At 66.9% G+C, this 26311-nt stretch overlaps 1 protein-coding gene and 1 long non-coding RNA gene across 10 annotated transcripts; one reads left to right on the forward strand and one right to left on the reverse strand.

The window, feature by feature from the left end:
- Nucleotides 1–221: 221 nt before the first annotated feature.
- On the reverse strand, nucleotides 222–26290 carry AATK (apoptosis associated tyrosine kinase). Of its 8 annotated transcripts, none has more exons than XM_053910806.2 (14): nucleotides 26072–26290; nucleotides 15574–15707; nucleotides 13105–13252; nucleotides 10612–10691; nucleotides 10070–10188; nucleotides 9811–9970; nucleotides 8956–9077; nucleotides 7710–7794; nucleotides 7499–7620; nucleotides 6074–6223; nucleotides 2974–5620; nucleotides 2714–2861; nucleotides 2227–2412; nucleotides 222–1300 (listed from the first exon to the last, which is right to left on the reverse strand). In XM_053910806.2, the coding sequence occupies exons 1-14, from the start codon at nucleotides 26124–26126 to the stop codon at nucleotides 1260–1262; spliced, it is 4197 nt and encodes a 1398-aa protein (XP_053766781.1). In that variant the 5' UTR covers nucleotides 26127–26290; the 3' UTR covers nucleotides 222–1259. The 8 variants fall into 8 exon arrangements, with proteins under 8 accessions (XP_053766781.1, XP_053766780.1, XP_053766784.1 ...); XM_053910805.2 differs by having other exon boundaries at nucleotides 8956–9089; nucleotides 26072–26228; XM_053910809.2 differs by having other exon boundaries at nucleotides 9811–9898; nucleotides 26072–26227.
- On the forward strand, nucleotides 13964–22808 carry LOC123479066 (uncharacterized). Of its 2 annotated transcripts, none has more exons than XR_011650430.1 (4): nucleotides 13964–14308; nucleotides 15602–15714; nucleotides 22333–22500; nucleotides 22609–22808. It is a non-coding gene; the product is annotated as an uncharacterized lncRNA (long non-coding RNA). The 2 variants fall into 2 exon arrangements; XR_006654558.3 differs by having other exon boundaries at nucleotides 13964–14298.
- Nucleotides 26291–26311: the final 21 nt, after the last annotated feature.

Consider the following 26311-nt stretch of genomic DNA (forward strand, 5'->3'; position numbering starts at 1 on the left):
GGGGAAGGGCTTCCTGGAGGGTGTCTGCAGCCCCTCCTCATCCTTCTTGAGGCCAGTCCCCCATTCTGCTCTGGGCAGAGCCCACCTGGGCATGCCAGGGGCCCAGATCAGTCTCCCTTCATTCACCAAGGCCAGTGCGGGGCGGGGCACCTTCCCTCCCACCACACCCATGCCACCCCAGCACAGCTGAGCCCGCAAAGAAAAGCACTCAGCCTGAAGGCTGTTTGTTCTTAGCTTGATTTCTCTTAGAAAACAAACAAGGAATGAGAAAATCATTGCACCAGCATCCTAAGCCTCAGACTAATAAACAGAAACCCAAACCCAAAGCACCCCACCCACACTCCCGAAGCAACAACGAACGTACATCTCTTTGGCAACAATAACTTAAAATCATCACCTCAGCCTCGGACAATGGTGGTTACAAAAATACTCCCTGTGCTGCCCTGCCCCACCCCCTCCCAGCTCCACCTCTCGCCCGTCCCCATCCCTGTGGGCTGGGACCCTGACGCTAGCTGTGTGGACAGCCCCCACTATCTTTCGGCAGACGGGTGCCACCCACACCAGAGGGGGCGCCTCTAGAATGAGGCTGAGGTGGCAGAAGTGGGGCCTGGAATCCCCCCATCTGTCAAGCTGCCCCCTTGGCTGCAGGTGGGGGCCCCAGGCAGGAGTCTGTCAGATCCTGCGGGGAGGGCGGGCTGGGGTCTGGTGGAGTCAGTGAAGGGGAAATACAGCCACAGACTTTGAGGTAAGGGTGGTGGGGCACTTGAGCCCCCCGGCCTGTCCTCGCACTGGGCACACCCAGAACCAGGTGAAAGGGGCCAAGGGCACAGGGAGAAGCTGCCCCCACGGGCCTGTGCCAGGTCTCTCACCCAGGGTGGGGGCACAGCACCCTGCAATGCACCACCAGGAACAGTGGGCCCGTGAGGGCCCCCAGCCAAGAGCAGGTCCCCAGGCCTCAGAGGCCAAGAAGTGGTGTGGGGCCAGGGCACGGGGGACCCTGTAGGGAGGGGTGCTGCCAGGCGGGGGCTGTGAAACTTCCCTAAGGAAACAGCAGGGTACAGAGTATCCGGGATGAATCCTGCCCCCAGGGCAGACCGGCTGTTGGGCACAGCGCTCCGCTGTCCACTGTGCTGCTTGGGGCACCGAGGTGCTGGAAACTGTTACCAACCGCGTCGACTGCAGCCCCACACGGTCGGTCACCATCCTCGCTGTTGCCAGGGAGCAGACCAGCAGGGCCTCCAAGGAGGGCCACGTGGGCCTCAAGCTTCTTTACAGATGCCCCCAGCACCTCCTGCAGGGCCTGGCAAACAGGACATGCCGCGAGTTCAGGAACATGCTGGGGACAGGTGGAGCCCCTCCCCTACGACTTCCACCTGGTCTCCACCCCTGGCCTAGGGCCACTGCCCGGCTGGGGCTGCCGCCCTCAGGCGCTCCCCACTGCCCACCTGTCTACCTCAGTGGGAGCCCAACAAAGCTCCACATGCTCTCTCAGCCCTCCTTCTACAGGTGGGGAAACTGAGGCCTGGGCTGACAAGCGTCACGCACTTGCCTTCTGATGATCTCGTTGGTTCAGGGTCCATTCGGGACATAGTGTGCAAGGACAGCGGGGAAGAGGGTGTGTCTACCCGGGGAACATGGTGACCAGGAGGCGTTTGAGTGGAGGTGGGCTTTCAGCTAAGCCAAGGAGAACTTGCAAGAACTTGCAAGAACTTGGCGGGGGTTAGGGGACTACCTGGCAGGAAGAGCCCGCCGGTCTGAGGCCGGCAGAGAAGTGCACCGCGGAGGGAGGGCGAACTGAGGCCCCTGGTGCCGCCCGCAGGGCAAGAGCCAGCGAGTCTGAGACGTGCGGACTCCTGAGTCAGCAGGGAGGGTGGAGCCGGCTGTTGAGGCAGACCAGCAGGGGCTGGGGAGGTTCTGGTGGGGGAGGCTGCTGCAGGTGTCGGGGGGCTAAGGCCAGGCAGGTGGAGGCGCTCAGCGTCCAGCCTGTGCCTCTGAGAAAGCGAGGAGACGCGAGGCCTGAAAACCAGGCAACGTCCAGTCTCCGCGCCGCAGGCGGGGAGGCGAGGGCTGCCGAGGGGCCCGGACGGGCTGGCCAGAGCGCGAGCTTTCTCGCGGAGCCTCCGTGCGCCGTCCGAACACCGAGCTCGCACGGAGGAAACGAGTCCCGTCCTACCCCTTCACTGCCCAGCTTCGCAGGGCCCTCCCGCCAGTCCGGCCGCAGCTCACCACCCACGCGGCCGGCGTCCGGGTCGGAGACGTGCGTGATAGAGAAGCGAGACGCGGGCGCGGGCGAGACAGTGAAACGCGAGAAGGGGGCGGGCGCGGCCGGCTTGGAGGGCGCAGCAGTCGCGGCCGGCGCGGACTCCCGGGCCGGCGCCTGCGGGACGCCATGGTCCCACTGGAACCTTGCGCCTGCAAAACGGCCGGAGGTCAAGGAATTACGCGGGCTGCAGAGGTCTTTTTTTTACTGCCTCAGACGCTGTCAGTCCAGCCCCGGAAATCCCAGTTCGTCGCGTCGCGTCGCCCCGCCCCGTAGCTCCGCCCCTCCCCGCCCCCTCCGCGAAGACGCAGGGCCTGGCCCCGCCCTAGAGCCCCGCCCCGAAACATCGCTAGGCCTATTCCGTGGAGGCACAGAGCCCTGGTCCTGCCCTAGAGGCCCCGCCCTAGAGGCCCCGCCCACGACACGTCGCCCCCGCCCCCGCCGCCAGCTCACCCTCTTGGACCGTGCAGCTGTCGGGTGAGCTTTGGGCACGTCGCGGCCGGCAGGGGGCGCCGGGGGAGCCTGGACTGCCTGCGAAGAACGCGGGGGGCGACTTCTGGGCTCCGGGGAAGGGCTCCCCAAGCTCCCGGGTGGGGCTTTCCTAGGAGGTCAGAGCAGCCTGTGAGTCGGGCCGCCAGCACTGGCCACTCCCACCGCTTTCCGTCTCGCCGGGGGGCCCCCACCTGCACGCAGAGCCTGGGGCAGCCGCCCACCTGGTCGAAGAGGTAGACGGTGACGTCGTCAAAGAAGGACACTGCTTTCTTCTTGCGCTCCAGGTCCTCGCAGAAGGCCTCGGACAGCAGGCTGGGCATTTTGAGCAGGCTGCGCAGGTGGCGCGCGCTCTGGCTCTCGGCCACCACCACAGGCACGGGCAGTGCCTCCTCCTCGCTCTCTTCGCTCGGCTCCTGTATGCTGTAGCAGCGGAGCTCCTCGTCCGACTCGTCGCTGTCCTCGCTGTCCTCCTCTTCCTCCTCCGGCCGGCCCTCCGGGGCTGCGGGGAGTCCCGGCAGAGCCAGGCAGAGAGGGGCTCTGGGGGCGCCCGGGTTCCCCGTCTGTTCCTGCAGGGCTGACGACAGTCCCTGGGGCTCCTGGAGCTCGGGGCCATGGCTGTCTGAGCTCCGCGGAACGGGAGTCAGCAGGAAAACTTTGGAACGCCCAGGACTGGGCATTGGTGACTCTTGGTCTGGGCTTTGGGCCCAGGAAGGCTCCCTCCTGGGGCCTGTGGGGCAGGTGCTTGGTCCAGGGGGAGAGCCCTCACGCAGTGCGGATGGAGACGCCTCCCTGGGGCCTGCGCTCTGCACCGCCCCAGATGCCTCAGACTCAGAGGGAGGCTGTGCGGGCTGCAACCCAGGGCTCTGTGGACTCTCCAGGTCCGGCTCCGGCCCAGGGGCCAGGACAGCCCCGCCCCTCTTCTCAGGGCCCAGCAGGGGCTCGGGCTCAGCGTCCAGGTCCGAGAAGTAGGCTGAGTCACGGTAGGGGTTTTTCTCGCTGAGGCCGCTGAGGGAGGCGGAGAGCTGAGTCTCTGCCCCAGGGCTCTCACCCTCCGAGGCCAGTCCCCCAAAAACCTCGGGCTCACATGGCTCGTGCGCCTCCTTGAGCACAAACTCAGGGGACTCATAGTTCTCGGTGTCATAGCCGCTGTCCAGGGCTCGGGGCTGCCCTCCAGAGGGGCCAACAGCCAACAGGCTGAAGACCTCACAGCCACCATTGCTGGCTGAGGACGGGATGTCCAGCAAGCCCAGGGAGTCAGGAGTTCCCACCTGCTTCTGCAGGCAATGGAGCACTGGCGTCACATCCCGCTTCTCAGCCTGTTGGCCATCACTGGACAAGTCAGTGACAACACCAGAAGTGGCCTCAGTGGCGTCCCTGTCCTCACTGCCTGGCGCCTCCAGCTCCGGGGAGCTGCTGCCACTGTCCCATATTTGGGCTGGCTCCGTGGCAGATGCCTGGCTGCTGGCAGGCGTGGGTGAGGCAGGCAGGGCGGTGGGGGAGCTGGCCTCCTCAGCGGGAAGCAGGGCTCCCTCTTGGGATGGGGACGGGATGGATGCAAGGAGCCGTTGGGGTCCCACAGAGCCCTCAGCCTCCTCTGCAAGCCTGGGCTCTGTCTCAGGGCTGTTGCCCTCACTACCAGCTGTCTCTCTCCAGGGGGGTGTAAATAGGCTGGTGGCAGGTGGCAGGCCCTCAGCAGGACACAGGTGGGGAAGGTCAAGGCAGCGGCCCAACTCCTGGCCAAAGGAGGCCCCCTCTGGCCCAAGGGGAGGCTCTCTGGGGTCCTCTGGGGCCAGGGGGTGGCTCCGCTCAGGGACAGCCTGTAAGGTCTGCTTCCTACCAGGTCGGCAGTCTGTGTCGCTGCCCGTGCAGCCTGTGTCCCAGGCCTCAGGGGCTCGGCTGCCACTGTTGTTGTTGGCCGACAGGTTGGAGCTGCAGTGTCTGTGCTGCGCAGCCCTGCGGGCCTCGGCCTCCCCCAGCCCCTCCCTGCCCGAGGACAGTGGGGCTCCTGCAGTCCCGGAGGGGTACGTGCCCAGCGGGTCCTCAAATAAGGGCGGGCAGAAAGTGTCCACGCCCCAGTCGGCATCCTCCACTCGAGGCTCCACTGGCATCAGGCCCTTGGGCGAGGGAGCATGCGAGGGGCAGGGCAGATCCTGGGCGCCACTCCTGCTCGGGTAGTGGTCACAGTGGCCCCAGGGGCCATCCATGGATGGCACCCGGCCCAGCAGCGGCTCTATAGCCAGTGAGGCGGCAGCACTGCCGTCCGAGTCTTTGTCATGGTCCTCACCCTCGGACCTGGGGGCTGAGGCACAGGGGTTAAGGGTGCAGCCAGCACAGTCAGGGTCGTGGCCGGCGGCGGGCACGGGCTCCTCCAGGCGGATGAAGTACTCGCTGCCCACAGAAGGGCTGCGCGCGCTGAGAACAGGCACCACCCCCGGGGGTGCGCTGTCTGAGGCGCAGAGCTCCTGCAGGCGCTGGGCGCAGCCGGGGCTCAGCACGTCCCCTGGTGGTGGGAAAGCGTCAGCGCTGCAGCCCGCCTCCCACTTGTACTCGAAGTTGAGGCCGTGGCTCGTCTCGGTCACCGTGAGCACGTCATCGCCGTCAGCATGGAAGCCATCTCCTGCGAACTGCTCCAGCAGCGGGAAGGACGAGGCGGTGGCCAGCTCGCCCGCGCCCCCCAGGGCCGTGCCTGCCGCCCCAAACCTGGGGCCCAGCCCACCCCCGCCTGGCCGCAGGGAGCGCCAGCGCTGCTCAAACTCATCCTCCGCCACGTTGGCGCCCTTGGCGCACAGGTAGGAGAGCAGCAGGTGCACCTCCTCCGCGGTTGGCCGCTGCTCTGGCTGCAGCCAGCAGAACTGCATCACCTCATACCTGCGGGGTGGGAGGCCAGGCTCAGGCCACTCCCCCACCCTCCCGCTGGGTCCCACCCTCCCCAGCCTCCAAGCCCACTTGGGAGTGAGCCCATCTACCCTCCGTATAAGGGCCTGGGGCCCCCTCCTCACACTGAGAGTCCTTGAGGGCAGTTAAAGGACTCTCCCGCGCAAATGGAAACCCAAATGTCGGCAGAGGTGGGCGCAGCAGTTTGGGAGCCAGCAATGGGCCAGCCACCCCACCTGCCAGCAGGTAGTCTGGGCTTTGGGTAAGGAGTCCGTTGCCCTGTGGGTACAGCGTGGGATGCAGAGGTCACAGCCAGAGAGGAGCCAGGACAAGCTGGAAGCCCAGGTGGTTGGGAGCGGCTTCTTCCATGGGGACTTGGAGCACCCCCTTGTCCCCCATTTCCTGCTGAGGACACCCCATCCCAGCTTGGCATCACTGGGTCCTCACCAGCGGTCCGACAGCATCAGCGGCAGCTGGGGTTTGGGCAGCTTGAGCTGCTGCTCCCGGACGGCGTAGGCCAGCACCTGCCTGTCGGAGTGGTGGGGGTAGGGCTGCGCGCCCAGCTCGAAGAGCTCCCAGATGGTCACGCCCAGGGACCTGCAGGGTGACGGCCATCAGGGGAGGCTGGCACGTTTGGCAGGGCACCACGGCACAGGATCTCGGGGCGTGGGACACCAAGGGGCAGGTCCCGTCATCACACCAGCCTCTCGGGGACGCCCCTCCCAGAGGGTCTTTCCTTCAGTACATGGGCAGGACGTGCCGCCCAGCCAGGCCCTGCCTGTGCCCAGGGCACTGAGGCAAATAAAAAGCAGCCTGGCCTTAAACAAGCCGCATCCGCGCACATGTTCATCCATTCATTCGCTCTCCACAGTGAAGGCTAGTCCCTGCAGGTCCGGGAGCTGCCCTGGTGCAGCTCCCTGCCCCCCCCCCCCCCCCCCGTGGAGGCTGGAGGGACTGTGCTGAGACTGACGGGGGTGGGGGGGGTGAGTGTGGGGGCGTCCCAGGTCAGCCGGCGTGGACTGCGGAATGTGCAGGGTTGGGAGAAAGCAACCGGGCTCCTTCCCATGGACGCGGGGTGGCAGCTTCACCCCGCTGTCCCGGGAAGCTAGGGGCATGAGGGTCAAAGCAGATTTGATACCAGTGAAGTCACGATGGCCTAGGGACCATCCAGGGGACCCCGTTCCGTGTGCGGCAGGGCGAGTGAGCAGGGGAGGGTCGGAGAGGGAATGGCGTGTCCACTACAGGGCACGATCCAGCGGCTTGGGGGGCTGGTCCATGGATATAGGCTCTAAGGGCTGGTCAGCAGCTGACCGGGGTCCGAGGTCCGGGCGATTGAGAAGAGGCGGGAGGGGGAGATAGGGGCTGGTGCAGGCCAGGGATGGCCTTCCCATTCTCAGGCCTTCAGAGGCTACAGCAGGGGCTCTGCACGCCCTCTGCGCTCAGCTGGGCGCCTCCAGCGGGCAGTGCTGGGACAGCCCCTCTGCGTGGGAACAGGGCCGGGGGCTCCTCCGGGCAGTGCAGCCTGACCTCCCCCCCAGAGGGTTCTGCCGCCTGATGTCGGTGGCCTTTGGCCCAGGGGGTCCTGGAGGGGCGGGACCTCCTCCACAGGCCCTGCCAGCCCACGGCTATGGGCCACTGGCACCCCTGTGACCTCACCTGGGACCACTTCCTACAGAGCGATGAGGCTGGACAGACGAGCATATCCTCACACAGTGGCCTTTGAGCAGCCAGGCCGTATCCACTCGGCACAGGGATGGGCCCGGTAGGCGGACTCAGTCCCTGCATCCTCGCCAGAGGCCCGTTCTGGCAACCAGCAGGGCAGCCAGCAGGTCTGACAGCGGAGTGGGGGTGGACCCTGGGACCTGCACTCACCACACGTTGCTGGCCTTGGTCTGGTCCACCACCAGCAGGTTGCAGTGCACCTCGTCCACCAGCTCGGGCGCAATCCAGCGCAGTGGCACCCACAACTGGTCCGCGGTCACAAAGTAGTCCTCCTGCGGGCAGGCCAGATAGCGTCATTCCGCAGGCCCCGCCCCGCCGCGCCGGCCCCGCCCCGCCCGCCGCGCCGGCCCCGCCCACTCACTCTGTATTTGCGGTGAGACAGGCCGTAGTCGCCGATCTTCACCGTCAGGTCCGCTGTGAGCAGGCAGTTCCTCAGGGCCAGGTCACTGGGGAGCGGGAGGTTGGGGTCAGCCGGCTGTACTGGCTGGGGCTTCCAGGCCACCGAGGGGGCTGGACCGCTTGTCTTAAGGGCGTCCTGGCTCAGCTCCGTGGGTGGGCAGGATGGGGTGTTGGAGAGGCCGCCACCGTCCCCCCCACCTCCCCGGACCAGAGCCCAGGCCCCTGGCCCAGCACTGGGCCCTGCAGAGGGTCCGCGTGGACAGGGGCTCACGCATTACAACGTAGATGAGGAAACACAGCTCAGAGGTCACGGCCCTGCAGTCACTCTCCTGACCCCAGCTGACAAGCCACTTCCCCTCCGGGGCCAGCCGGCCCTGGGAGTCTGTGGGCCTCCCTCCTGCCCACAACCCCTGGCTCCTCCGGAGGGAGGCGTCGGCTGGGAAACTGAGGTCCCAAACGTCCCAGTGGGTCCCACCCTGCCCACAGCGGGCCCAGGGCGGGGTGAGGGTGTGGAGTGCCCCCCTGCAGCAGCGCCTTTGCTCCAGCCCCACCTCCAGCCCAGCCGAGGCCTAGGCTGCAGGTGTCTCCCCTGCCTGCTGGGGAGAGGGGGGCGGGGTCTGGGCACAGGGCACCAGGGTAATCCAGGGGCAGGCCCACATCCACCGCAGGCCGGCGGTGCGGAGGGCCGCGGACGGGCTGGTGCTTGTGGGCATGAGTGGGGTGTGGCTGAGGTAGGCAGGCCGGGAGGCTGGCAGCTGCCCTCCTCAACAAAATCACTGATGCTGGAGTCGCCTGCGCCATCACTCAGCACCAGGATGTTGTTGGGGGGGACGGCCCGAGTGGCGTCCGGGGCCTCCATCGCTTCTTCAGGCGTGCCCCCCCATCTTTCCGACTTAAGGGGCCAGGGCCAAAAGCAGGACAGAGCCGCCCCCGCCCCCAGGCCTGAGGGAGACAGGAGAGGGAGTCCAGCGTGGGGTCACGGGGTGGCGCCCACCGCCTCTGGGGCGGAGGCCCAGGCTTGGGCACTGTGGTGTTACTGCCCGGGGCCAGCCAGACAGTGCGGGCCACGTGGTCAGGTAGCAGACCTGCAGAGCAGGTGTCTGACCCCCGCCTGCCCGGCGTCTCTGTTCAGTAAAACCACTCTGCACAGCGGCCCCGGAGGCTGAGTGAGCCCGGCACCCCCCGCCCCCCCCCCCCCCCCGCCTCACCTGTGCACATAGTTGTGGCGGTGCAGGTGCAGGAGGCCGCAGGCCACCTCGCAGGCCATGCGCTGCAGGGTCCGGGGGTCGGGGGCCATGGATTCCGCCACCCGGCAGCTCCGCAGGTAGCCCTTCAGGTCCCCCTGCCGAGAGGGGCAGCACCGTCACCTGTGGTCACCAGCCGGTGGGGAGTGGGCCCTCTGGGAGCCCAGCCCCTCCCCCCGCACAGGGCCTGCTGGGGCAAACCGGGGCACTGCTGACAGGTGCCCGGCGGAGCCGCCGTGTCCGCCACCCAGGGGCTGGCTCCCCGTGGGGCGACCCGCAGGCAGGGGACATGTTCTCCAGGCAGCTCCTTGGGGCAGGGAGACCACATTCCACACACAGACCTCTGGGGCCCAGTGTCAGGCAGCAGACAGGCCCCGTGAGCGGGGGCGCTGAGCCAGGACAGAGCCCAGGGCAGGTGAGCTGTGTGCCGGGGCCACACCTTGACCGGCCGACATCACCCAGCTCCAAGGAGGGCCAAGGGCAGGGCTCCGGTCAGGAGTCCAGAAAGCAGACAGCGAGGCCTGTGTGCCCCGGGACCCCACGCCTGCCAAGGGTGCCTCCGTGTGGGCAGGCAGCTCAGCTCAGTGGCAGAGCTGGGCCTGCGGGGAGGGGGGGCACGGCGGGGGGTGCGGCCTGGGGACAGTCTGCAGGCACAGGGGCCTCTGGGAGGCAGTGGAGCTGTAGGGGAATGTGGGTCCCACAGAGGGCAGAGAGGGGTCCCTAGCTCAGCAAAGTCCTCTCTGTGGGGCTACCGAGCCCGCCTTCCGGCCCTGGGGGGAAGCTCAGGGTGGACAGGCGAGGGCGGGGTGGGCGACTCACCATGGGGCAGAACTCCATCACCAGCAGGTAGGGAGTCACCTCGGCACACTGGGCCAGGCACCGGAGCAGGTTGCTGTGCTGCAGGGCCCTGCGGGAGCCAACAGGCTGCCCCCCTGACGCCCACGCAGGGCAGGAGGGGGCAGACGGACAAGGAGGGGGGCTGGGAGGGGGGACAGCACAGAGCTCGCCTTGGGTCACGGGCCCCGGGGCTGGGCACAGCCCGCACCCTCCAGCCGCGCCGGCCCCGGGCGCCACCCACCTGTAGGGCTGCGCCTCTTCCAGGAACTGCATCTGCTCGTGCACGCTGGCACTGGCCTTCAGCTCCTTCACCACCACCTGGGTGCTGCTGAGGCCCCAGTTCGCCTCCCCCAGGAACACCTGCGGGGGCGCGTGTCACCGCCCTCCCCGGAGGGCACCGCTCTCTGCCCCGCTTCACGCATTGAAAAGGGGGTCTGGACCCCTCCCAGTGAACCCCCCTGGCTGTGACGTCCTGTCTTTGGCTGTTCTAGGGGTTCTCAGGGTGGTGGTGGGGGCCCAATGAGGACGAAGGACCTGGTTGCCCCGCCTAGGCTGGGGGTCAGGGAGAAGCCGGGACCAGGGCGCCACTCCCTGTGTCCACTCCCAGCCTTCTCCAAGCCCCTCCCGGTGCTGGACCCCAGGACAGCACAGAGGGGCTGCAGACCACAGCTCCCCAGGCAGGGGCAGCCCCAGGAGGAGCAGTCTCCACCTGCCCCCTCCACCTTCCAGGCAAGAGGGGGGCCCATGAGGTCAACCCCTCCCCACCCTGGAGTCACAACTCACCTTCCCGAACCAGCCATGGCCGATCTCCTCCAGGTACAGCAGGCTGTGCCGGCCCAGGTCTGCTGACCTGAGCAACTGCGCTGTACCGGGGCAGGGGCAGGGGCTCAGGGACCTCAGCTCAGCCTCTGCCACCACCCCATCCTCCCTCCCTTGGCCCCTCGATGAGCTGCCCCCTTGGCCTGTTGTGGGAGCCACACCTGGGGGTGGCCATCAAGGGCAGGGGGCCAGCCTCCCAAGGGAGCCGTGGGCCTGCAAGACGCATTGGGGCATCTTTCTGCCAGGGCCTGGGAAGGCTGTGCCCTGGGCCGTAGGGACACGCCAGGCTGGGGACCGCGGGGCCTGGGGCTGGACGGCGCTCGGACAGTGCGGGCCTGCAGTGCGGCTGGGGCGGGGGACGCAGGGAGACCAGTGGACCGAGCCGTCCCCTCACCCCTGCCACAGGCTGGCATTCCAGCACCAGGCACGCCAAAGGCTCCTTTGTTGGGGGCTGCTGGCCCCGCCCCACATGGGGCACACTGGGCCCATTCTCCTGCGGGCCAGCGGGGCAAGGTCAGCAGGGGGAAGGGCCAGGGCAGCAGGGCCCACTCGTGCCCTCCTGCACCCGAGGGATTCCCTGAATTCTGCTCCCACGCCAACTGCCTGGAGGGCCCTGGGAATGTTGGTCTTGATGCTGACCAGAATTCAGGGGGTGTACATTACTGGGCCCTGAGTCCCGGGGCTGCTCCCACTGAGCCCCAAGACTGCTGGTGCCCCTCGGGCCTGGGGTCACCCCAAGGAGGCTCAGTGGGCTTGAGGCAGGGACAGAAGTGGGAGCACAGCAGCTGCCCCAATGGGAAAACTGCCCTCCCAGCTTCGGGAGGCATGCGGGCTGGGGTGAGGGAGCCAGGCTCTGCCGGGGGGACAGTGCCCACAGAGCCTGGGGCCTGGGCTGGCTCTGCCAGCCTCCCCACCGCCCAGGTCCTTGACCTCTGACCTCCTGGGGGGCTGCCCCCAGCATCATTCAAAATCCTTCCCCTCGTGGAAGCAGGGGGCCCTGTGGAAAGCAGGCCAGAGCCACAAAAACGGAGAGAGCGGACCATCACTGCCAGGGGCTGTCCTGCCGTTCCCCTGGGGACAGTCGTGCAGAGGGGGAGGGGCGGGTATCTGGGTGCCCGTGGGCCCTGGCACGTGTCGTTCCTGTTGTCCAGGTTTTCTGACCTCAGCGTCCATGGCCGAGGCGCCCCTTTCAGTGAGGGCCGGCTCCAGGCTCAGGTGACCACGGGCCGCCGCGCCCCAGGGCCCTGCCCCCACCGAGGGCCCTAGTTTGGGGGAGGGAGGGGGCGATCTTGGCCGCTTTCAATGACTGACCATTTGGGCCACTTGGGCATTTTTTTTCTTCATGGGTTTTAAATCCCTGCTCTTGTGTTTCAAATTCACCGTTTAAAAGCGAGCCCCCACCCCACGAGAGCAGCGCCCTGGGCCACGCTCCCCGTCTCTCTCTGCCGCGACCTCCTGTGGCCCAGGTGTCTGTGGCTCCCACGTCCTATGGCTCATACACCTGTGTCTTTTCAACGTCTCCTTGTGCTGCTTCCTGAAGGGCGTCTCACGATCTCGGGGAGACCCAGGAGGGCCCTCCAGTCCTAACGTTGATGTAGGGAGGGGCTCCCTGTGGGGAGCCCCCTGGGCCCCGGGGAGCCCTCAGGCATTTCCGGGCAGAGAATCACCGCCCCCGACACTGGCAGAAAACACCAGGGGCTGGAAGGCTCCAGAGTCCCAGGCACACATGTTCCCTGATGGTGACAGGCCCAGCCTGGGGCAGTGTCCCCTGGGTGGCCCCTGGCTCCTCGCCAGCTCCCAGTGCCTGGCAGTGTAGGTCCATGCTCAGAGGCCCCCACAGCCATGCGGGAAGGCTGGGGACCCCCCAGCAGGGGACCCGCCAGCAGAGGGCCCGCCTTCAGGGCTCTACGGGGTGGTCCTCAGAATGTATGCCCCGACTCCTGCCTGACAGTGCCGGGGAGATGCTGACAGGGGTTGGGGGGCAGGGGCGACACCTACAGAGCCCTGGGCTCTGGGGCTGGCAGCCAGCGGCCCCCTGAATCTCCCCTGGGGCTCCCGCCAGTGCCTTGGGGTCCCCAGCCCATAATGAAGGCCGGGCTCCAGGGTGGGTGGTATCTGGTCAGGGGCTGGCACAGAAGCAGGTGGGCGGGCCTGCTGCCCACCCCAAGGCCTGTATGAAAGGCCCATTCACAAGCACCCACAGAGGGAGCCTCAAGGGCCCCTCCTCCCTGAGCGGGCGCAGTGGGGGCCGTGTTCCTGTGTGGCTGGCCAGCTGGCCAGCCGGCTGAGTGGGAGTCTGGGCTCAGGCATCCCAGGGACACAAGGAGCCTCAGCCCCCAGCACACAGGTCCCAGCAGAAGGCGCACATGCCAGCCCCTCACCACCCCTTCCGGGGAGCGGGGCTCCTGAGCCCTGAGCCCGCCCTGCAGCACCCCCAGGGCCCTGCAAGCAACTCACCGGAGCGCCCAGGCTGCTTGGCCATGGGCAGCGAGACCTCAGTGAGAGGCAGGACGTACACATCAGGCCCGTTCTGGGCGGCGGCCGCTGGGGAGCCCTGTGCCGAGAAGTCGGCCACGTACTCTTCCCCCTCTGCATTCTCAAACTCCTGGCCAGGGGCGACAAGGGTGGCGGTGAGCTCCGGAAGGGGGCATGGGCGGGGCGGGGCAGGGCAGGGCAGACTCTGAAAGGCCTCTCTCCTCCAGGGCCCAGCTCCCACCTGCCCTTGAGCTGGGAGGTGAAGCCCCGACCCACTTGGTGGGCACCCCTCACCCGTCTCCTCGCTTCTGGGGCACTCAGCACACCCCCCAGACCCTCCGTCCGCTGGGCCGCCTGCTGCCCCGAGGTTCGGTATTTGTTTTGTGTTGGGCAAGGCTGGGCCATGGCCCCAGGGCGCACCGCCTCTGCCTTCAGATATCAGCCCACTGCCACCCTGGCAAGGCTGCCTGCCCAGAGACAGCCCCCAACTCCTCTGGTGGGGCAGCCGCCACAAGGGCAGGGGAGTGGGGACAAGGACCGTCACCCCGCTGTGCCCCAGGGGACAGCAAGGAAATGCCCCCCGGCTCCCAGACACAGCCTTCCAAGTGTCCGGGACAGGGAGCCCACCCGTCTTCACCCCCTGCCTGGCACCCGGCCACCTACCACAGCCATCTGCCTGCAGGCCGCCCGGACCTTGACCAGGGCGGGCCGCAGTTCTGAAGGCCCTGCCACACCTGTCTGTCGGGGGCGGCCCTCCCTTGGCCAGAGCTCAAGCTGGAGAGCCAAAGTCTGCAGAATCCCTGTGCCTGTTGCCAACAGCGGGAGCCCTGCCTAGCCTGTGACCCGCCGGCCCCACTGCCGTGGGGGGGGCCTCCGTGGGGACGGGCGTGGACAGGCGCCAGGAGGCCCCGGCTCTTCACCTGCCCGGCGCTGTGTGGCTTGGGGCCCTCCTTTTTTGGGCCTCGATTTTCTCAGCTGGAAGCCCTCTGTGTCCCTGCAGGCCCGTCCTAGTCTGCGCCCAGGGGGACAGAGCCACTGAGGGTGGGGTGAGGGCGTTGTCTGCCCACCTGTCGGTCCCTGTTGGGGTCTGGCCCTGGGCCCGCCCCGGCCCCAGTCCATTACCTGCCGTCGCCACCCGGTGGCCTGCCAGAGCGAGCCGGCACAGCGGGCGATCAGGTAGGACACGGTGAGCATCGCAGGCCCAGCCCCTGCCCCAGCACAGCCCCAGGCGGGGACCCCTGTGCGGGCAGGCCTTCGGCCCGCAGAGCACTGGTGCTGGAATGTTCTGGCACCATGGCCCCAGGCGGTGAGGAGGGCGCCTGTAGGAGGGGCCCTGGCTGGCCCTCGAACAAGAGGGGCTGACTGACTTACACAGCAGCCCTAGTCCCGCCCCAGGCACCGCCCCGCCCTTCCTCAAACCCCTGGCTCTGGCCCAGGGTCTTCCAGAAGCACACCAGCATCGCCTGCAGGTCAGAGACCCTCCTGCCGCTTCAGCACCCGGCTCCCCAGCCAAGGGGCTCGGGCCCCCCTGAGGTTCTGGGAGGGTGGCCGAGCTCCCAAAGTAGGCTCTGTCAAAGGCGGGGCCTGTTCATCACCCTCAGCGGGTGGGCGTCAGCTCCCCTCCCGCCCTCCCTCTGAGGGGGTGGGGCTGGGGGTCAGGGCCAGTCCTCTAAAATGGCTGGGGTGGGGGCCACCTAGCAGGGTGGGCCACTGGGTGTCCCCCCTCCCACCCTGGTCAGGTCCAGGAATCTGACCTCCAGCCATGGCGGGGCTGCCCCGTGGGAGGTCGGACCCCACGGCCACCGGCTATGTGCTAGGTCAGCAGGAGCTCGGCCCACACGGCCCGGCCTCTGGTCGGGGCTCTTGGCTCCTGGCTTTCCCCCCTGGGCCCTCCCTGCTCAGAACCGCCACTGGGCGCCCAACAGCCTGTGGGCTTGCAAGATGGGAGAACAGCACCCAAGGGGCACCCCTTGGACACTGCCCTTGGAGGGAGCTCTGCTCTGGAGGGCAGCCCAGGGGGCCACGCTGGGCAGCACTGGGTGCCAGCACTGCGCTCCACGGCGGCCCTGGTCCAGCCGCACTCGCCCTCATCGGGCCCACTGCCAGGCAGCCCCAGGTGGTGAAGTGGTTTTGATGCCAGGAAGCATGTCTCCCCCTTCTCCCTCTACCCTCGGAAGGCTGGGGGGCTGGGCCCCCTCCGCAAGGCCCATCCTCACCCTTCGGAGGACCCACCCTGTGCCCAGTCCCCAGAGGCTCAACCCTGAGCTGGGACACGACAGCATGAGGCCATGACCCCACGGAGGGGACCCCAGAGGAGGGAGGCTGTGGGCTGGACGCCCTGAGGGCCCTAGGCCTCTCTGTGGGCAGCCCGGGAGGAGGGACCATGGGACCCCGGCCAGGGTCTGCGCGGTCCGTCCCCAGGGCCCCGCCCACAGCCCCTGCCGGCCTCACCTTGAACCCGACGCCGCCCTTCTTGCAGCACAGGCAGGCCAGCATGAGGGCGGTGACGGCGAAGAGGCCGGAGAAGGACACCGCCACCACAGCCAGGGAGGACGACCAGGACAGCTCGCTGAGCGGGGTGCCGCCTGTGGGGTGAGAGCCGTCAGCGTGGCCCCTGCGGCCGGCCCCCTCAGCACCCACTCCCCCTAGGGGCACGGGGGCGTGGCGGCCCCCAGCACCCTAGCCCTGGCTCCTGCTCCGGCCTCAGCACCTCTGCCCTCGCTGCCTCGGGACCCCGAGGAGCAAGTGGCTGAACACACGGGGCGACCGCAGGGGCCCAAGCCTGCAGTCCCTCCGCCAGCCACCGGGTGCCGCTCTGGTTTCGCCCGGGGACAGGGGGCTGGTAAAGCCCCAGGAGTTGCCCACCTCCCCATTGTGGCGGTTCCTGAGCACCCATGCATGAGGTCAGGATCGAAGGGCTTTGGGGGACCCCCCCCAACGTCCCTCTCAGGCTCTGGTCACTCCGCCTGGTCTCCTGCAGCCTTGCCATGGTTGCCAAAGCTCTGAGGGTGTCGCTGGGAAAGACTGCGACCCCAAGGGGACAGGGGGACTCAGCCCCACTAAGTGGGGCACACTGGGGAGCTGGCTGCTGGCCGGGGCAGCTGGGGGGCAGGGCTGTGAGACGGCCGGCCTGCGCGGCCTCTGAGGCAGGGGGCCTGCTGTCCCAAGAAGGTGGCACTGTTGGCCGGGTACTTTCAAGGCACCCCCTTGCTGAACTGAGCACAAAGGGAGCCCTGGGACTCCTTCTGTCCTGGGGTCCCTGCTCAGGCGTCTGAGCCTGCTCCTCACCCCACATGCAGGGAAGAGGGGCCGGGGCCGGTGGGGCCAGGTCACACAGCAGGGAAGCCTGCTACCCTGCTCAGCCACGCCTGAAGACCTGTGCACAGGGCAGCCGCACACCGCAGACCGGGGGACGCAGGCAGGCGCCCCCCAGCCCCAGGGTCTCCCCAGGGAGGGCGTGGGTGTGCATGAGCACAACTAAGGGGACGCACCCCATCCTCCGTGTGAGGCCATCGTCTGGGCTCTTGCCCAAATAGCACACGGCGCGTGGGCGCCCACCCACAGCGCACTCGCCCCCAGGATGTGCAGTGCCCATGGCGACCTGGGGGGGTGACGTCACACACTCCCGCCCACCTGCCTGCACCCTCCTCTCCTGGCTCCCAGGCCCCTCCCGGTGAGCCACCCGGGGTGCCGTGCCCATCGTAAGGACTGTGAGTCAAGACCCCCGGGGAGGATCTCCCACTCCCCCGCTCCTGCAAGCCCCCCTCCCTGGGCTGTCCCTCCTCCTTGGGCTGGGTGACACCCACAACCAGGGTCGCCTGCAGGCACACAGCCCACCTGCCATCACCCCACCAAAGGGCCAGGCTGAAGAAGCTGCAGGCAGGGACCTGGAGCTCAGAGTGCCCCTGCCCTCGCCCAGGACCCCCCTCAACACCCCTCTGGGGGCAGAGCTGGGGGCAGGGGGCCGAACATGGTGGCAATGTGGCAGGGAGAGGCAGGGCCGGTGGGTGGCTGAGAGCACAGGGGGAACCCTGGGCCCATCCCCTAGAGGGGGCACTGTGGGAGGCAGTGGGGGTGGGGGGGCTGGGGTCCTAGGGGAAGAACTGGAGAGAGCGTTTCTTTGCAAGTGTGACACGTCCTTCAGGACCCTCCTTCTCTGTTGTCCCCAGGCCACAGCAGGGACCCACAGGCCATGGGATGGGGGCCCCCAGGGAGACAGATGGGCCAGGACCTTCTTCCAGACCCCGAGGGCTATGGTCCCATGGCCCGGCCCTTCCCCGACTCTGACTCCCCATAGTGCCCTGGGACACCTGCCAGGATCTGACTCTGGGACCCCACCCCCACCCCATGCATGACAGCCCTGCTGGGGAACAAGCCCTCTCCGGAAGCTTCTCCAGGGACTAGGCCTGACCCCGCCAGGGAAGGGGGAAGCAGGGGACCAGTGTCAGGGCCAGGCCCAAGCCACGCCCTTGGGTGGCCACAGCCTCAGGGGACAGACCAGCCGTGGGATCGATGCTGGTTCAGGCTGAGGTGCCGCAGAGCCAGACCTGGTGTCTTTTGGGGGACACAGTGGGAGGCAAGTCCCCTGTGGCCTGCCCCTGAGGTACTGGAGGCCTAAGTGCCCTTCTTCCTGTTTGGGGGCCTGGCCCTGGCGGGGGGTGGGGGGAGGGGAGAGGGGTGACAGGGTCCTGTGCTTCCCAAAGGCGTGGACTCAGCACTCCACAGATTCCTCGGGGGAGCGACCCTCGGTGCCGTGCCCCCTGAGCCCCTGCATCACCAGGAGCCCCGGTCCTGCCCCCAGGGACGGCTCTGAGGGGCCGGCGGGACGAGGGGGATGGACGCGTCCAGGGGGGCAGTTGGGGAAGGAGAGGGCACAGCTCAGGATGGAACCAGGTGCCACCGGCTTTTTTTTTTTTTTTTAAGATTTTTTTAGACAGAGGGGAAGGGAGGGAAAAAAAGGAGAGATACACCTCACAGTTGCCTCTCTCACACCCCCAACCAGGGACCAAACCCCCAAAACCCAGGCCTGTGCCCTGAATGGGAATCGAACCAGAAACCTTTCGCTGCATGGGACGATGCCCAGCCCCCTGGGCCACAGCAGTCAGGGCCCCGGCCGGGCTTCTTGTAAAAGGAAAAAGTGACTTGTTTCTGCCAACAGGTGGGGCAAGGAGATGGGGGGCTGTCACACGACCTGGGTCACCCCAAGTCCCTCAGCCCTCCGGACCCTACAGGAGACAGGGAGCTGGCCTTCCCAGCTACGGACACGTCACTGAGTCACGAGTTAGAACGCCCGGCGGGGGCCGGCTGCCCCACCCTGGGAGCACCAACCTCCGAATGCCGCACCTGGGCCCCTGAGAGGAGAACAGGTAAGCAGCGCGTTCCTGACGGAGGAGGGTTCTTCAGCTAAAAGCGACGGAACGAGTCACAAAAGATTAATGTGTTTGGAGACATAAAAATGTATGTCCAATAAAAGCCCCCAGTCCAAAGGAAACCACGAACTAGGAAAACAGCTCACAGAAAATATGTCAGAGGCCTGAGGTCAGGACTGTGTAGGGCACACAATCAGCAAAAGGAGGGGAAAAAACTCGAAGACTTCAAAACACATACAAGAAAACGAAACCAAGTCAGCCGGCCAAGGAGCAAACACCGCCTGCCTGACCCACAAGAACACCCGCGGCCTCGTCCCGAGTCCAGGGGACGCAGATCGCAGCCCACGTCCGGCTCTGGCTGAAACCCGGGCACTGGCCCCGCGGCCCAGTCTCCGGTGACAACTCAGGCGGCCTCTGAGAAGCCACGTGGACCTGGGCACACAGGGCTGGGGGACCCCAGCCGTCTCTGGGGCCAGTGATTCCCCGTCTGGAGTTTGACCTCAGAGAGTGGCCTGGAGGACAGAGGTCGGGGACAGGAGGAAGGAGGGGTGAGGTCGCTGACCCATGGGGCTGACCCAATCTGCATGCGGAGCTCACTCAGGTGTTCCCAGGAGTAAGACCAGCCTAAGGAGGCAGGAACAATGACAATTACCACGGTCATTAGGTGACATGATGACAACGGTGGCCCTGGCACCGGAGCTCAAACTGTGACGGGAAGAAGGTTTTTGCCCTCGCACTCTGCTGGCGGGACGGCACCCGGGCGCAGCCGCAGTGGAAGACAGTATGGAGGCGCCTCAAAAAGTTAAAAATAAAGCTGCCGCACGACCCAGCAACCCCACGTCCGGTGTGTGTCCAGAGAAACCCAGAACGCGGATTCACACAGACATGCGCACCCTGTGTTCACTGCAGCGCTGTGTACGCCCGCCAAGAGTGGAAGCAGCCCAAGTGCCCACCACTAGATGAGTAGATGAAGAACACCTGGCACTGCCCTGGCCGCCGCGGCCCAGGGGATTGAGCGCCGGCCTGCAAACCAAAGGGTTGCCGGTTTGATTCTGAGTCAGGGCACGAGCCTGGTTGCGGGCCAGGTCCCCAGTAGGGGGCACTCGAGAGGCAACCACACAGTGATGTTTCTCTACCTCTCTTTCTCCCTCCCTTCCCCTCTCTCTATAAATAAAATCTTAAAATAAATAAAATCTGAAAAGAAAGATGTGATATGCCCCCACACCCCCACACACACTGGAGTAGTACTCAGCCATAGAAAAGAATGGAACTTCACTATTTGCCCCGTCACGGGCGGACCTGAGGGTATCATGAGCTCAGACAGACACAAACACCGTGTGATCTCACTCACGTGTGAACCCTAAAGAACAGACACAGACTCACACAGAACAGACCGGCGGTGGCCAGAGGGGTGGGGTTGAGGAACTGGGGGAAGAAGGTGAAGGGCACTCAGAAGCCATTGCCAGGGAGAGAGGGTGGAGCCAGTCAGCCCTCTGCAGCCGCAAAGCCTGTGCCTCAGTTTCCCCAGTATGCTGGGAGGGGCTCGGCCTGCTTCCTGACAAGCACATGCATGACCTGACCCACCACGACTTTAGAAATGGGGAACCACAAGTGCTGTAGGGCGCGCAGCCTGGCGCCCACTGGCGGAGAAGCATGGGAAAGCCCCGGTTCCTCAGCACGCCCAGCTGCGGGCCGCCGCCGGGCTTCCCAGAACCTGTGCTGCACCAAGACCAGGGGCAGGTGCCAGGCGGGCCCCCGAGACAGAGCTAGACAGGGACAGGCACGGCGCACGAAGGGTCACAGGCGGGCGCATGCTGAAAGCGCCGCCTCATCCCTAAAAGGCTTTGCCCACTCAAGACGCCCCAACGCCCCTTCTCAGGGTTGAAGATCGGGTGGAGAGCAGCCCCTCCCCCACAGACCAGGACCCCCCCACACACACAGCCTGCACCCACAGCCACCAGGGCCCAGCTCCTGCCCTGACCCTGATTTGTCACCCTGCACCTGTGTTCTCAGACCTCCCCAAGGCTGAACTACTCCAAATGCCCCCAAGGGCCCCCCCAACTCCATGCACAGTGAGACCACCAGCTCTGCTGCTCCGGGGAGCCCCGCCCCCGCCCTGTGCTCCCCCACCTCACAACGCACCTGGTCCACGGCTTCTCGTGGGTCTGCGGCCCCGAAGGCTGTCGCTTTCCCTCCCAGCCAAGGAGTCCCTGGGGAGCTGCTCCCGTGGCCCCCACTGACACCCTTGACACCATGCCCCCCCTCAGGAAGGACACGGAGCCCCCACAGGCCTGTGCGTCCAGTGAGCACAGTCAGAACGTCAGAACGTTCGCCACCTGGCCCGGTGGACGAACCTCAGTACTCCTGCGCCCCAGCCGCCCTGCCGCCGGGGGCCGGCACAGCCCACGGGGCTCACGCTTGGGGGCACCAGCAGGGCTGGGGCGGGGCCTCTGCTGGGCAGCTGAGGACACCCTGGCACGGTCCCCTGCCCCCACGCCCGCTGGTGTCGCAAACAGGATCTCGTGCAGGAAGGAACTGTGCAACCCGGCGGGCGTTTCGCTGAGTTAAGCGTCCAGGGCGTGTCAGAAGAGCCGGAGCAGCCTGCTGTCTGTCCCTGACCCCCACCGCACCCCCCGGCTGACACAGTGGCAGGAGCCTGGAGGCATGAAGGTGGCGGGGGTGTGCCCTTGCCCCCATGAGCTGTCCACAGGGCAGATCCAAAGCTGGGGCCTGTGGGGCTGAGTTTCTTGGCAAAGGTTTCCCCGAGAGCCATGCCGTGGAAGTTTCTTCCAAGAGGAACAGGGGCCCAGTAGGGGCCTGGCAGTCTCTGCCGGCAGAGACAGGGAAGCCAGGCCGGGCGCTGGTGGGGCCCAGCGGGCACCTCCTGGGCAGGACCGGGCCCAGCCCTCTGTCTCCTCACCTGTCCTGGAGGATCTCTGAGGTCAGGTGGAGACAGCACAGGTGTGGGGACGGAAGACAGAGCCCCAGCTGTCGGCCAGCCGGCTCTCGGGACGGGGGGGGGGGGGGGGGGGAGGTGTGGCCAAACACGTGTGCCTACACGCGTGTGTCTGACCTCCCAGGATGAAGGCCACATCTGCAGGACACCCCCCACCACAAGAGCTGGACTGCGTCTGGGTTGATCACGGGCAGCCCCCAGTCCCAGCTGACCCCACACCTTGCTGTCTCTGGCCCCGACTGAGGCTGGGTGAGGAGACCCAGGCCCACCGTCCCAGCCTCGGCAGCCAACTCTGGGCAGAGGTGCAGCCAGACCCCGCCCTGCAACCACCTGGCCCCGAGCCCAGCACCCCACGGCCTCCACCACAGAACCTCCCAGACCCCTTCACCCCTCCCCACCGTCTGCCCTGTGGAGGATGGGCGGTGCTGGGAGGGAACGGGGCCTCCAGTGTCTGCCGGGACCCCAGGTGGGGCAGGGTGGCAGGAGCAAAGCCAGCTGGGGAAGAGGCTGCAGGGTCAGTGCACAGGCCAGGTTCAGCCTCAGATGTGGGCAGCAAAATGCCCGTGGGCCTGGCAGGAAGAGGCCTGGCCCTGCCCACTTGGAGCAGGCCCCAGGGGCCTTGGGAGGACCGCTCTTCCAAGCCATTCATCCCCAGAGACCAAAAACCGCCTCTCGGGGATGCCTGCCTCCTGCCAAAAAGGTTTCAGGCAGCTTCCTGGGGCCACACGCCAGCCTACACCTGTGGTTAATACCCGGCTCCCTGGGAAAGAGAGACAGAGACAGAGAGACACAGGGAAACAGAGGGAAGGGACAGAGACACAGAGGGAGGGGGCAGGGAGTCTGCGTGCTCCTGTGCCGTGACTCCCCACCGAGGGCCATGTCCAGCCACCAGCGAGAGGCTGCGGAGCATGGCATCGGGGACACGCACGCGGGAGGCTGCACGCCTTGCGGGGACCCGACCTGTGTGCCCACAACAGCCGCACGGCAGCGTGTGTGCAGAAAGACAGGAAGGCCTGGGCGGCGCGAGCCTCTGGGATGCAATGTCCGGCCTAGGTGACCGGGGAAGGGGGCGGCGCTGGGAGCGGCCGGAACCGTGGGCGGTGACCATGGGTGCGTGTGGTGTTTCATGGGGACACAAACATCCTAAAATTCCCCGTGCAGGTGGCTGCACAACCCTGTGAATCTCGTCAAGAAGCCACCTGGCTGGTGCGGCTTGGTCACCGAGCGCCAGGCTGCAGATGCAGCTGGGTCCCCGTTGGAGGTCCGAGAGAGTCAACCCACCGACGAGTCTCCCACACGTGGATGTTTCTCTCTCTGTTTCCCCCTCCCTTCCCCTCTCTCTAAAAAGTAAATAAAATCTTTTTAAAAAAGGGCCTCAATAGGCGGCCAGGAGGGAGGGCTGTGGGATGTTCCCTGCATCACCCAGACCTGGGTGGAAGGCGACCTCTGCGACCTCCGTCCACAGCGGAGCCCAGTGGTGTCCGCACTGTGAGCAGGGAACCCAGCACACAGCCACGGGGTGGCCGCCGGCGCCAGGTGGAGCGGCAGCAGCCGGACGCGGGTTTCTGCGCATGAGCTGATTCCTTCCTTCTGTAGGTGCCGGGGACCCCAGGAGCCTTGGAGCCAGTGAGCCCGATCTCCTGCCTGGACACTGGCAGCCCCACGGCCCCTGCAGCCCGAAAACACTTGTACAAGTGACCACCTGCCTGGTGCCCTCCGGCTGGCCCTGAGGCTGGACAGCAGCCCCCAGTAGGACCGGCTCCAGAATCCGTAGGGCCCATTGTTCAAAATCATTATGAATTCTGAGTCTGTGGGAGCCGAGTGTGAGCCCCTGTGAGGCCCTCCCAGGGGATTCCCCACCCCTACCTAAGAGGACTCCCCAGGAGGCAGGGTAGTGACCTCCCTCCGCAAAGCCCAGGTCTGGGCCCCCGGTCGCCCTGTCCCCAGCGGGGCTCACAAAGGTGGGCAGGCCGTCTCCCCAGCCAGTCCGAGACCAGCTGGTCCGGGCTGCCTGTTGCCAGGCACCCAAGCAGATGTGTGGGTAGGAGCCCCTTCTCCCCTTGGGACATGACCCCTCGCCTGGGATGAGCAAGGCCAGGCTGGCCACACCTCACTGTGAGAGGTCACCTGTGGGCCCCGCTGGGCCATCCTGCATCTCACCTCATGCCACCCTGTGACAGGCGGCCCCAGGCTGCCCAGAATGGCCTTGCCACACAGCACTGAGGTCACGGAGCTGAGGCTGACCACAGATTCCCCAGAGTTCCCGACGCCTTGGGAGAGGACTGGACCCCGGGGAGGCCGCCTTCTGGTGCTCGGTGCTGCGCTGCCCACAGCCCAGGAGCCGGCCTCCCAGGCCCCAGGCCAGAGCTCTAACGCAGCCCCACTTTGCTCTCAAGGCAACTGCCACCGTCACCGCCCCCGCTCTGGGAACAGCCAAGGGTGGGGGGTGGGAGCGCCCAGGCAGCAGGCCCAGCCCAGTGCTGCCTTGAGGACAGCCTGCCCAGGTCCAGCCCCTCTGTCTGTCCTGACTGCTGAGTGACCCCAGAGACACTTGGACAGCCACCCACACTGGCAGCCCTGCCCTCCGGGCTTGGCAGACCCCCAGTAGGCTCCCCCTCCCAATACAACCAGACCACCAAGGAGCCATCATGCTCCGCTTTGGGGGTGGAAAGGCCACGAGGCCACTGTGGCCTTGTCTCCCCGCACCGCTTCTGCCCCCGCCCCCACCCTCCAAATGGCCCTCTCTGTTCACTGAGCATCGAGTTTTCACAAGGCACTCACCCACCCACCCCCACACCCCGGTACCGCTACCCCATTTCACAGATGAGAAAACGGAGGCTCAGGGGGTAAGATTGGGCTGGAGGACTCCAAGGTGTGGGGGACAGGGGACCCCACCTCTCCGTCTCCCCAAGGCCCATGGGCGCCAACAGGAGCCCTGCTCCCGGCTCCCCCCAGTACACGGTACCACCAGCCAGGGCGGCCACACCCGCAGCGGCGCCCAGGTCGTCCTTCCACTGCCCCACAAAGAGGGGAGAGCCCCTCCCTCTGGAGAGAGGGGCTCTCCCTCGCCTCCTGACAACTGCTCCCGAGAACCGCTGAGCTGACACATCGTGACCGCGCCGGCCACAGCTGCCTGCCCAGATGCCCCTGGGGTGGAGGAAGGAAGGGGCTCGTGCCCAGCACCCCCGGTGTAGGGTGGTGACGACCCTACACAGAGCACCTCCGAGCCCCAAGATGTGAGAGGCAGGGCTTGAGGGCAGGCTCCCCCTCCGTCCACCCTGGCACCCCGCCAGCAGTTCCAGCTCTAGCAGCCCTGAGATGGGACCCCTGCCCCCCCCCCGGCCTCAGCACCACCCACCCCCAGCAGGCACACTGCCTGGAACCCCCATGCTTGTCCCTAACCTTTGCCTGGGTCTGGGCCACCTCTACCCCCCGCCCTCAGGGTCCAGTAAGTGCTTCTGCCTGGGCCACTAGCTGGTGACGCTACGTTCTCTAACCCCTGAGAGTCGCCTGGGAGCCTGGCTCTAAGCGAGTGACACCCACACGCCAAGCCCAGCAGGCCGCCCGGCCGCCAGCTCTGTCCTGTGGGAGCAGTGCCTGCAGGTGGGGCCGCGCCCAGGGGACCCTGCATCTCCGCATACACTGGGCCCTGCTCCAGGGAGGGGCTCAGGAGGGTCCTTCCACGCTCGCTCAGCATTGTTTTGGCTGGATGGGCCGGTGCCAGAGCCCTGGGGACCTGTGGGTGGGACATGGGCCCCTGGGCCACAGCTCCAGGGAAGGGCTCTGTCTCCTGCTTGGGGAAGGGGCAGGAGCTGGCAAGTGGCTGAGGCAGGTCAGCAGCTCTGCCTCTGGCCCCTCTGCCCACCCCAGCTGCCCACCACCACCAGGAGGCCAGGTATCCATGGTAAACACCCTGCCAGGGTCACCAGCCTGGCAGGGAGAGAGGCCCGACCCCAGATGGCCTGTAGTAAGCTTGACAGCAGCACCCCACCTACCCCTGCTCTCTGGGGGCCAGGGCGCCAGACACCCACGAAGGCCTGTCTGTTCTGAGCCTCTGCCCAGAAGGCTGTGTCCCCGGGGGCTGGCCACGGCTCCTACCTCCGCTCGCAAGCTGCTGGGGGGTGGGCAGAGCTCCCAGGCCCGGCCCCTAACTGGGGAAGGGGTCTCGTGCGCTAAGACCTTGGATCAGTAAGGGGCCACGGTGGCCTGGGCCCCAGGGGCACACTCCTACCCCTCCCCAGGGTCCTCAGTTCTGGCCGACTTCTGCTCTGAAGCCCTGGGGCAAACGCAGGCCCTCCTGCCCCGGTCACCTGTGCCAGAAACGTCCAGAGACCCGGGGCTGGGGGCCGAACCTCTGCTGCCCACCGGCTGCTGATGCCTCAGCTGTGCTGGGTGCCGGCCCAGAGGCCTGCCGACCTTCGCGCATCCCAGGCCTCTAGGGGGTCCTGCCAGTGAGCCGGCCGGGCTGCGGCTCCGCTTGGGGCGGGGAAAGGGTTAATTTCCATGCAAAATAGGAACCAGTGGCCCAGGAAGCATCGTGTCCGCAGTGGGGACCCGGGCAGGACGGCTGGTTGGGGCAGCGCCGAGGGCCCGAGGCTGGCGCGGGGGTGCTGCCGGCACTCACCGGGGTCCAAGTGAGAGCTGAAAGCGAAGCTGGGGTTGAAGAAGGACGACGACATGGCCAGGGCTGGCGGCGCGGGCACCCGGCGGCGCTGCACTCAGGTCGCCCGCGGTCCCGACCCGCGCCGCGCCATCGCCGCCACCGCAGGTGCGAGCGCCCCTGTCCGCCTGGCCTGCCGAGAGTCGCCGCCCCGGGGCTGACCGGCTCTGGCGCGGGCGGGGTGCCGGTCCGGTGCGGTGCGGA

Source organism: Desmodus rotundus, chromosome 9, assembly GCF_022682495.2.
Source record: "Desmodus rotundus isolate HL8 chromosome 9, HLdesRot8A.1, whole genome shotgun sequence".
Lineage (NCBI taxonomy): Eukaryota > Metazoa > Chordata > Mammalia > Chiroptera > Phyllostomidae > Desmodus > Desmodus rotundus.

What these genes read in the sequence shown, in the direction of transcription:
- AATK (XM_053910805.2), bottom strand. Translation starts at nt 26,126, where the DNA reads ATGTCGTCGTCCTTCTTCAACCCCAGCTTCGCTTTCAGCTCTCACTTG. An exon ending in CAGCTCTCACTTGGACCCCG is followed by an intron (nt 15,708 to 26,071) that starts GTGAGTGCCGGC and finishes CTCACCCCACAG; the next exon opens with GCGGCACCCCGCTCAGCGAG. An exon ending in AGGGCGGCGTCGGGTTCAAG is followed by an intron (nt 13,253 to 15,573) that starts GTGAGGCCGGCA and finishes GCCCCTGGCCAG; the next exon opens with GAGTTTGAGAATGCAGAGGG.